The following is a 10,993-nucleotide window of genomic DNA, read 5'->3' on the forward strand; positions in this document are numbered from 1 at the left end:
TTCTAAAGAAGAAGATGAAGAAAAGAAGAGAGAGAAGAGAGGAGGGAAGATGAAAAGTTTTTTTAAAAAAAAATGATTTGGTTTGAATTATAAAAGTGTACTTTTTTGTATTTTATAAAAAATTAGAAAGTTTTAAAAATATCAATTTTGTTCCATAATTAGTTAATTACGTTTTAAAGAAGATTTGATCGCTCTTGATCAATCCGTAACCAAAAACAAAAATGAGACTTATTTGACACCTTCAGCATAATTTTCTCGTCTTTCTTTGTGTATATTTTAGCAGATCGCAAATTGAGTTAGAGATATTGTGTTGCAGGCAAAAATGACATCCTCCTCATGGGATGGCACCATTACCTCCACTCAATTTCACAATGCTGCTTCTACTTTTTCTGAGATATGGAACAACTTTGATCTAGGGTTTCCTCACTGGTCATGGATCAACTTTCCAAATAAACCAGGTTTTGCTGCTACCAAGGTTTATCTGTCTGCATTTTTTCTTTCAATTTCAACGATCTTTCTTTTTCATATTTATTAATACTCCTTTTTTTTCTGCAGCTACAAGGATATTTATCATTGGAGAATATGATTCTTCCCATAACAACTGAGGTTTGTCTTCGGTTGACCTATTTTAAGAGGTTATGTACATGTAAGACTTTGCTGATTTCCTTTTTTTTTTTTCATTTATAGGAAGAATGTGTTCTTGCTGGAATAGAAGATTTGACTTGCTCTAACGAAGATTCATTTGATGATACTGCCATATTGGTATGTTTCAAATTATTATACTTCAAGTAATTTCCTTTACCTAGGAAACTACACTTTATTATTTAATAACAGTGAGTCAGTTTCAAAATATTTATCTCTTACTCACCTGTGTTGAAACAGTTTATGTATGCTGTTGTTATTCTTAACATCCCCACATATTTAAATTTCTTTTTTATAGACAGAGTGATGTCTACCTCCCAGAGGGTTACCAAAGAAGTTCCAAACATAACAATTTGCCTCACCATCAATAAAACATGGTTCAATGTATCACGAGTAGGTGTAGTACAACAAAAGCATCTAGAGACTAATTGGTTACTGAAATTATATATAATCAAATAACTTTAAAGAATCAATCTCTAAGTAAAGAAATGACATTTTATAAGGTAAACATTTAATTCAATAGTTTTTCAAGTGTGGTGTCGTTCTACTTGGGCTGTCTGATGATTTTTCATGCTAAAGAGTTGGTGTAATTTTCTATAGGGTGGTGGTTAAACCGACTTTGTTGCATGGGACTGATTGTTGGGCAGTCAAGAAATTTCATGCCCAGAAGATGCATATTGTGGAGATGAAGTGTGTGGTCATACTAGGAGTGATAGGATTAGAAATGAGGATATACAAGATAAAGTGGGTCAGGCCGTCATGGTCGACAAGATGAGGAAAGCGAGACTGAGATGGGTTTAGACATGTGAAGAGGAGATGCATAGACACAGTGGTGAGAAGGTGTGAGAGGTTGGTTATAGAGGGTATGGGGATAGGCAGAGGTAGGCCGAAGAAGTATTGGGGAGAGGTGATAAGATAGGATATGATGCAGGTTAAGGTTACCAAAGACAAGGCCTAGATAAGAGGGTTTGGAGGACTCATATTAGGGTAGAAGGCTAGTAGGTAGTGTAGCGTTTTCTTGGTTTGGGTGGTTTGATGTTTACGATTGCACTAGTTGTATTTTTATAGGTCTTGTTTTTATTCTTATCATGGTTTATTTTGTTAATAATAATCTACCCTAATATTGTTTTATGGCATTTCGATTGTTACATGATTAATTGCTATTTTGGCTACTTTTGTACTGTTTCTTGTTTCGATTCTCTTCATTGTCTCTTCTTTATACACGTGTTTCTTGTACTTGAGCCGAGGTCTTTCGAAACAGTCTCTCTACCTCCATGAGGTAGTGGTGAGTTCTACGTACATTCTACCCTTCTCAAACCTCACTTGTGAGATTTCACTGGGTATGTTGTTGTTGAAGAGTTGGTGTAATGGGCATCTTGGGTAACATTCCAGATGGCAAAATCATGGAGATATCAAAATGTTGTTAATATATTGAGTCGTGTAATCTGGGAGCACCTTACGAAGCTCCTCCAAATTCCACTTTCCATTGTCAATATAGTCCCTGACATTAGCCTTTATTAGTATCAATATTACCAGGATAAAGGTCTGCCAAAACTTCCCTCTCAATCCAATTATCTCACCACATGCTGCAACAACCAAGATTAATATGTCAAAGAATGTTTCTTTAAGTGTTCTCCCTAGCTTTTATTGGAGATTTCCATGTTTGAGAGTTTCTGCTTGTCCATGCCTTGGACACAGGGCAAACACTATTGCAATATTTTTCCCTCAAGAAATCAGCCATAAAGAAGGCTGAGCCGTGAAGCTCCACCATCTTTTGATGGCTTAGGTGTTGGAGATGTCATTCATGTTTCTGATACCAATACCAAGATCTCCAGTGATATTTTGCTTTCTTATCACTGGATTCTCAGTAAAAACTAGCAAAGTGTTGTTCCAGAAGGTCCAGGGTACTCACAAGGGGGTTTATAACAGTAAGAATGTAAGTGGGCATAGATTGAAGCACACTAACCACTCTACCACCATAAGTAAGAATCTTACCTTGCCAACCATTCAATCTTTTAACAACTTTAGCAACCATATCCTTAAAGTAAGAAATCATCTTTCTTCCTACATAAATACGTCAACCCAAATATGTAGAAGAAAAGCTTTTATGCATGAAGCCAGTGCATCTTCTAATTCTGTTAATTTTGTATGCACTAGCTTTAAAGAAACTTTATCTGTGTTAACTCTTTGACAAGAGGATTTCTCATATCTTCTAACCTATTTCATGATAAATTTCATAGATCTACTATTTCCACTACTTCCACTATGGAAAAATGAAAAAAATAATATCATCAATATAAGCTAGGTGGTTTGCGTCCACTCTACCTTATTTGGACCCTAATTGTGGAATTTCTCTTGGTATGTTGTTGTATTATCACTGACATCCGTTGTGAGTGGTGTTTCTCGCGATGATGGATTCCCTGGGTGGGAATTTTGCCGTCGATGTTGTGTTTGCAGTTGTTACAGGGGTGGCACACGGAACTTCTCTAGAAATTCCGTCAGTGGGTTGTGCCGCTCCAGCAAGGTGAGCAATTTGGTTAAGTGGATGTGCCGGAAGGCCTCAGTCCAGTGGCTCCGTAAGGTGCTATACCTTAGACTCACTGAAAAATTTACCATTGTGTATTAAGGTTTTTGTTTGTGTGGAATGTGTTTACTTAGAGAGAGAAAAAGTTATGGATACAAGTATCTTACGATATTGGTTTACATGTTAGTTTCTTCCAATCAGGCAATAAGTTTAATGAGATCATTTATTCCTGTCCTTGGCATTAAAGACTTCCAATTTTTGGATATGGATGTTAATTTGATAGATGGTGGTGCTCTTAACAACAATATGCTCCTCTAAGTACTCTAGCCATACTAACTAAACATCAATTGCCTTCAATCGGTTACAACGATGACTTTTATGTCTGAATTCATTATCTTTTGTAGTTCCATTACAGTATGTGGCTGTCAACATTTATACATATCCATGCTCCCATCTTCAATACTACATACTTTGCTTTGATATATCTGTTCCAGTTTCATCTCTTAATTGTCTTTGAACTATAAATGGTTGACATTGTCATGATTTTCCTTTAAGGTTCAAAAGGACAGCAAAGAAAGACATCATTACGACTTTCATGTCATCTACAGTTCCTCTTTTAGGGTTCCAGTACTTTATTTCCGTGCATACTGCAGTGGTATGTTTGTATCATTTTATGCCGTAAGTTACACACCGACATATATATATCTATATATAATTCTGATTATTCTACATCCATAGATGGAGAACCCTTGGCAATAGAAGACCTGGAAAAGGACTTTCCTGCCTATACTGCACAGGAACTGGCAGTATGTAAATGGACCTTTATTACTCGGGAGGTATGTTTGCTTAATTTATTATCTGAAATCTGATCATGTTTTCTCACCTTGTAATTTCAATTTGCGCTTGGTATATTTATGTGGTTTTGCCTTCTTTTATAAAGAAGACTATTGATATTCTCTCTCTCAAATTCATTGAGCCATCAAACCCTGATCCCATTATGTCTCGATAGTCTCTATATGATCTATCTACGTTTAACTTTTTTGATAATAGTATGTATCAACAGATATACTACACCAGAAAAGTATAGTCCCCCAAATCAAAACATTACAGGTTATAGCATACTTTCTTCCTATATTGCTCGTTAATATTGTCTAGAACATCAAAAATATCTTCTGTTTGTACTAAACATTCCTGTTTACACCAAAAATAATAAGAGATAAGCAATTCATCTTCAACTTTTGAATGTTTCATTGTTTATCTTCAAAACATTTCTGATTTCTTTCTTTCCATACAGTCCACCAAATACATGCAGGCACAACCCTCTATCTCTCTTCTGATTTGACAGAAGTTCTTCTCTGTCCCAACTGCTAAGAGCAGCCCCACTTCTGTTGCCTGGCATCACCCATCTGATTACCCTCAAGCTGATGAAGATCTTCCGTATTTCGTATGTCCATTTGCAGTGTAAAAAGAGATGGTTGGCTGACTTTGATTGCACCCCACATAAATAACATATAGAGGATAAATTAAAACCTTTCTTTTTCAGCTTCTCCAGTGTCAACACAGTTTTTTCTTTGGCTGCCAGCCAAGAGAAAGATGCACTTCCAGAGGTGTCTTCACTTTCCAAATCATTTTCCAGGTCAACAGTCAACCTGGTTATTAACTTTGCTCAAAATCCTGTAAGCTTCTGTCAACTTAAAGTTTCCCTGGGAATTTCCTTGCCATACTATAGCATCTTCACCTCCATTGATACCCTGAAATTGACTTAGAACATTATAGAACTCTGTTACCCTCCTCAGTTCTCAGTCATTTTGATATCTCCTAAAAGACAAGTTCCATCCTTGTTCAGACCATGCCTTAGCCTCTGTTGCCTCTTGCTATTGATTTTGAATGTACATGTCTGGTAAAGATTGTTGTAAGGTGCCTTGTCCGAGCCAGTTGTCCTTCCAGAAAGATATTTTCCTGCCATTCCCCACTTTTAGCCTTGAATTATTTCACATCCTTGGCCACAAGTTTCTGATGGACCTCCAAGCACGGCAACCGTAAGGAGTGGCTACTGGATTTGTTGTCCAACTGTCCTCCTCCCTATATTTCTGTCTAATAACTTCCTTACATAGAGGTTCTTCTTCTGAAGCGTATCTCCATAGCCATTTCATCACCAAAACTCTGATTTTGTGCCTTCAAATTCCTTATTTCCACCTCTCCTTCGAAATTGTAGAAATCTGGCATTGCTTTTGTTATTCCGACTCCCTTCTTCTTTTCTGATGGGAACCTTGTAGTGTTGAAATCCCCACAAAATACCCATGGACTAATAAGTATTCTCCCTAAGTCTCCTCCCTCTCTTACATTAATAAACCACTCTTTTTCTAATAACAAAAATCATCTTGTTTGTCATTACATTTTAACCTCTGCCATTCTTCATGGCCACAAAATTCAGGGTTCTTTCTGCTTGAACGAGAGGAATAGTGCATTGATGCAGTACTGCAACGTTTGTCTATATTATATTATTCCTTCTTGGTAAAAAAAGGTGGAAGCTTTTTCTTCCTCATAAAAAAAGTGGTTGAAGTTGAGTATTTTGAGTGAATGCCATACTTCACCTGAAATACTTCTCAAACAAGTTTTTCATTATTTCACCAGCTATGTTGCTCAGCCGCGGAGAGTGAGTCGGATCCGTCAAAAGTTATTCATATGTGGCGGATTTGACATGAGTACATGGGCATTTTTTAAGAGCAACATTGTTCACCAGTATATGATATACTGGTAGCCAAACTTCAACTTGCAAGTGATATCATGACCAAAGACCCCTTTAGTTATCAGTTGACAATCATAACCTCTACCATATATTTCAGTGGAATTCTTATATACCTCCTTGTACCCATTAGAATGAAGTTAACTTGGTGGGAATATATATTTATATATATATATATATGCACCACGTTGAGATGTGTCTTAATTTAAATGGTGAATTATCTATAGGAGCACCCGTACCTGAATCGGCCATGGTACACATTGCATCCATGTGGGACTAGTGAATGGATGAAGCTGCTTTTCAGTAATGAACCTTCAGTGGTGTCTCAAGGTGGAGTTGCAATTGAGAAATATCTAACCTCATGGTTTTCAGTTGTATCACCTGTCTTTGGTTTTAAAATCCCCTTAAAATTCTCTACATTTATGAACTGTGGAAATGTTGCTACTGTAATATAGATTTAGTTTTTTCTTTTCAATGTAAATGTTTAGAATGAAATCATCTGCTGAGATGCAAAATTGGTTACATAAAACTTATCTTTTAATGTGAATAGCCCAGGCCAATCTAGATTTTAAATTTTAATTTCTGTTAAAAAGTCGTGGCATTTCGGATTTACTTCAATGAGCTTCTCTTACCTTACATGATGCACATCCACAGTTGCAAAATGTCAAAAAACTATATTGAAAATATATAATAACACTTTGTATCGCTTATTTCCAACAATTACTCTTTATTTGATAGCTATTTACTTAATGGATGACAATGGGGATGGCGTGGGGAGGTTGAGCTTAATCCATAAAATTTTTAATTTGTCTTGTTTCGGTTCACATAATTTTCTTAATATATTATTTTTATTGTTAAACTAGATACATTAAAAGAAAAGGCAACAAAAATAAAATCAATAATTTGATCTCGAAAGCAAAAAAAGAAAAAAAGAAAAAAAAGAAGATGAGGATGGACCACCAGGTTGAGGCTGGAGGAAGGTTGACGGAGGATGATAATTGGTGTCGTGGAGGAGGAGAGGGAGATTTGAGAGGATTTGTGGCGAAGTTGAGTTAGAAAGAGAAAATATTTGAAATTCAAAAAGTGTGATAGAGATAATTGGTAATACCATGAAGTGAATTTAGACATGAAAAAGAAAAAAATTGTGCGGTTGTACGTAGTTCAAAGTGATGTATCCAAAAAAATGAAAGAAATTGTGAAAAAGAAGGATTTTTGTAATTTTTGGAAATGGTAGGGAATAATAAAAAAAAATAGGATAAAAATGATGTGTAGATGCTTGAATGAAGTACAAATTACTTTCATTCAGTCATTAATCTTATTAAGTAATTTTTCCTAATTTTGATAGTTGGAAACTGAAAAAAAATAATAGTTGTTACCAAAACAACTTCTCTTATCAAGCAAGTCAAATAAATCACTAATCAATATTCATATAACTAGGAAGAAAATACAACACCGCAAGCTCGACAAAACCTAGTCATCCAGATCACAAGTAACAAAGAGACATTGCAAATAGTACACGACTATTTTATCAAACGAATTAAACATCAAACAAACAAGATCACTAATGAATTCAAGTAACATCACTAAATTTAAAAACAAAAAAAAAGTTCAAAATTTATGACTTTGAATCTAATTATTATAGCACATGAAGTTCAATATATTAGGAATCAATAAGTAATTAATCAACATTTTCTGGAGGTGCTTGTGTAGAGGAAGAAGCATCATTTTCTAGCTGCGATAAATAATCTTTCAAATCAAAATCGACGAACTTCAACCAAAGCTCGAGTTCAACCTCCTCTTAATTAAATTTCATAGTGAATTTCCACATTTTTTTCATGTCAGTTTCCCTAGTACCAGATGTCGGATCAGATAGACACCTTTTTATGATATCAAGCTCGTCAAGCTCAAATTTAACTTTCTTCACTTTGTCTCGAGAACTTGCAATAGCAATATAGTCACTTTCACTTGGCTGTCTATTTGGATTGAAAAAGCGATCAATTGTTGGGTGAAAAAAGAGCAGCGTTTATCGATCGGAGAAAATAATGTTATCCTCACATTAACATCTATTTTCCAATTAATTCAGTAGCTCTTTTATATAATGTTGAACGAAGCTTTGAAAATGTTGCCTATCGAGCATCTTCATTTTCTATTTTGACCATTGAAACGTTTTGACGTCCTAAAATCTTTTTTTCTGCCATGACTTAACTTTTGAAGAAAAATGATTTTAAAAAAATAAGTTATTGATAGAAACACTCAAGAAAATATGGTGCTTATAAAAACTGAAATAAGATGATTATTTATACAAAATAATTCTTTATAGTTATGATAAATTTCTTGTCAAATAGTATAATAAAAAGTAGATTTCTTGCATCATGTTAAAATTTATGGTAACAAAATAAATTTATAAGGTAAGAAATCAAGTTCCTAGTCGAATAAATAAATAAGTATTCAATATGGTTTATAAAATTTCCAAATTTTAATAAAAACACTCAAAAAAATGTGGTGCTTATAAAGACTGAAATAAGATAATTATTTATACAGAAAATTCTTCATATTTTTGATAAATTTCTAGCAAAATAGTATAATGAAAAGTAGATTTCTTGCATGATGTTAAAAATTATGGTAACTAAATAAATTTATATGATAAGAAAATCAAGTTTCTAGTCAAATAAATAAATAAGTATATCAATATTGTTTATAAATTTTTAAAAATTTAAATAAAAACACTCAAGAAAATGTAGTGCTTATAAAAACTGAAGTAAGATGATTATTTATACAAAAAATTCTTATAGTTATGATAAATTTCTTGCCATATATTACAATAATAAGTAGATTTCTTGGATGATTTAAAAAATTATGGTAATAGAATGAATTTATATGATAAGAAAATCAAGTTTCTAGTCAAATAAATAAATAAGTATTTCAATACGGTTTATAATATTTTCCAAATTTTGATAAGCTAATAAGAATAGATTTTTCGAAATAAAAGAGTAAAGCTCATTTTCCCCCTTAAGATTTCGAATTTGAGAAACAATGCCTCTTTACTTTTTGAATAAGATGATAAATGAAAAAAGAGCACTAAATAGGATAAAAAGTTAAATATTACACTCATATACCCCATTTCTTAATAATTTTAAATATACACAGTTGGCACAAATTACACCGCATAAGGTTATATATATATATATGTATATATATATGTATATGTATATATATATATATGTGTGTGTATATATATATGTATATATATATATATATGTATATATATATGTATATATATATATATATGTATATATATATATGTGTGTGTATATATATATATATGTATATATATGTGTGTGTGTGTGTATATATATATATATGTATATATATATATATGTGTATATACATATATATATGTGTGTATATATATATATATGTGTATATATATATATGTATATATATATATATATGTATATATATATATATATGTATATATATATATATGCATATATATGTGTATATATATATATATGTATATATATGTGTATATATATATATATAACAGTTTCATGACACGTGCATTGCACGTGTGTATCGTATATATAATATATGATGTTGTAAAATATAATTAATAATATTATATTAAAGCTTTTAGACAAGTGTTTTCAAATTATTAATACATATTGTCAAAGAAATACTTGTATTTTGAGATCAAAATGACCGGATATCATTAAAACATTTCAAAACACATTCTTCAAAGTCCTAACAGAGAGATTGAAAGGGGTGATGAAAAATTGACATATTTTCATAAATGACATTTATTAAAGGTAGACAAATTATGGATGTAGTCCTAGTTGCAAATGAAGCGCTCAAGAATGAAGCAGAAGAAAGCAGGATTATTGTGTAAGCTTGACATAAAAAAACTTATGACCATGTTAACCGGGGATACTTACTGAATGTTCTAGAAAAGATGAGATTTGTGCTGAAGTGGATCAAGTGGATAAAATTTTGTATATCTTCAGTGAAATTCTCTGTTTTGATTAATGGTACAACAACAAGATTCTTTGGAGCTCAAAGGGGCCTTAGGCAGAATGATCCTCTGTCCCTTTTCCTGTTTTTGCTAGTGATGGAGGGATTTAACAACATGCTCAAAACATCTAACACAAATGGCTGGTTGAGAGGTTTTGATGTGGCCAATGATGGAAGGGAAAGTATAGAGGTGACTTATTTGCAATATGCAGGTGACATACCCATCTTTTGTGGGGTTGAAGAAGAACAATTCAAATATCTGAGAGTAATATTGATCCTGTTTGAAGGAATCTCTGGGTTGCATATTAGTTGGAGAAAGAATTTTCTTTATCCCATTAATAAAGTACATAACATGGAGGCACTAAACTTAATCCTAGGTGGACAAGTTGGGGCTCTCCCAACTACATACATTGGGATGCTGTTGGGTGCTAAATCAATGACTAAAGTGATCTGGAGCAGTGTAATAGAAAAATGTGAGAAGAAACTGACTGAATGGAAGGGGTAATACTTGTCTCTTGGAGGAAGAGTTACTCTAATTAACTCAGTCCTAGTTGCTATGCCTACTTACATGATGTCTTTATTTCCCATTTCAGTAGGCTTCATATACAAATTAGACAAAATTAGAAGGAAGTTCCTATGGCAGGGAAACAAGGACAGGAAAGGTTACAATATGGTAAAGTGGAATGATCTGATAATAGAAAAAAGGTATGGGGGTTGGGTATTAAAAATCTGCAGAATCATAACAAGGCCCTCATAATGAAATGGTTGTGGAAATATGCTACCGAAAAACATCCGTTATGGAGAAAAGTCATCAAAGCCAAATATGAAGAAGAAAATAGGTGGATGACAAAGGAAGTATTTTCCCCATATGAGTGAATCTGTGGAGATCTATAAGGGCCTTGTGGGATGATTTCAAGATCAAAACCAAGGTTAAGGTTAGAAATCGAAAAAAGACAAGCTTATGGGGAGATGACTGACATGAGATGGGCATTTTGAGGAATATCTACCCAGATATCCACAACTTAATGTTAAATTAGCAAAGAACAATTGCAGGAATGTGGACATCTGAT

At 33.3% G+C, this 10,993-nt stretch overlaps 2 protein-coding genes across 2 annotated transcripts; both read left to right on the forward strand.

Moving 5' to 3' along the window:
• Nucleotides 1–231: 231 nt before the first annotated feature.
• Nucleotides 232–6,491, forward strand: LOC107029577 (ubiquitin-like-conjugating enzyme ATG10). Its single transcript, XM_015231013.2, has 6 exons — nucleotides 232–475; nucleotides 556–606; nucleotides 688–762; nucleotides 3,722–3,821; nucleotides 3,905–4,002; nucleotides 6,140–6,491. Exons 1-6 carry the CDS (start codon nucleotides 323–325, stop codon nucleotides 6,365–6,367), a joined length of 705 nt encoding a protein of 234 aa, XP_015086499.1. The 5' UTR covers nucleotides 232–322; the 3' UTR covers nucleotides 6,368–6,491.
• Nucleotides 6,492–9,864: 3,373 nt separating this feature from the next.
• LOC107030122 lies at nucleotides 9,865–10,428 on the forward strand. Its single transcript, XM_015231514.1, has one exon. It carries the CDS (start codon nucleotides 9,865–9,867, stop codon nucleotides 10,426–10,428), a length of 564 nt encoding a protein of 187 aa, XP_015087000.1.
• Nucleotides 10,429–10,993: the final 565 nt, after the last annotated feature.

Source organism: Solanum pennellii, chromosome 9 (genome assembly GCF_001406875.1).
Source record: "Solanum pennellii chromosome 9, SPENNV200".
Lineage (NCBI taxonomy): Eukaryota > Viridiplantae > Streptophyta > Magnoliopsida > Solanales > Solanaceae > Solanum > Solanum pennellii.

Excerpts from the sequence above, each read along its gene's own strand:
- LOC107029577 (XM_015231013.2), top strand. The coding sequence starts at position 323 with ATGACATCCTCCTCATGGGATGGCACCATTACCTCCACTCAATTTCAC. Across the intron at positions 607-687 it reads TTCTTCCCATAACAACTGAG|GAAGAATGTGTTCTTGCTGG; the intron begins GTTTGTCTTCGG and ends TTTCATTTATAG. Across the intron at positions 4,003-6,139 it reads GGACCTTTATTACTCGGGAG|GAGCACCCGTACCTGAATCG; the intron begins GTATGTTTGCTT and ends AATTATCTATAG.
- LOC107030122 (XM_015231514.1), top strand. The coding sequence starts at position 9,865 with ATGAGATTTGTGCTGAAGTGGATCAAGTGGATAAAATTTTGTATATCT.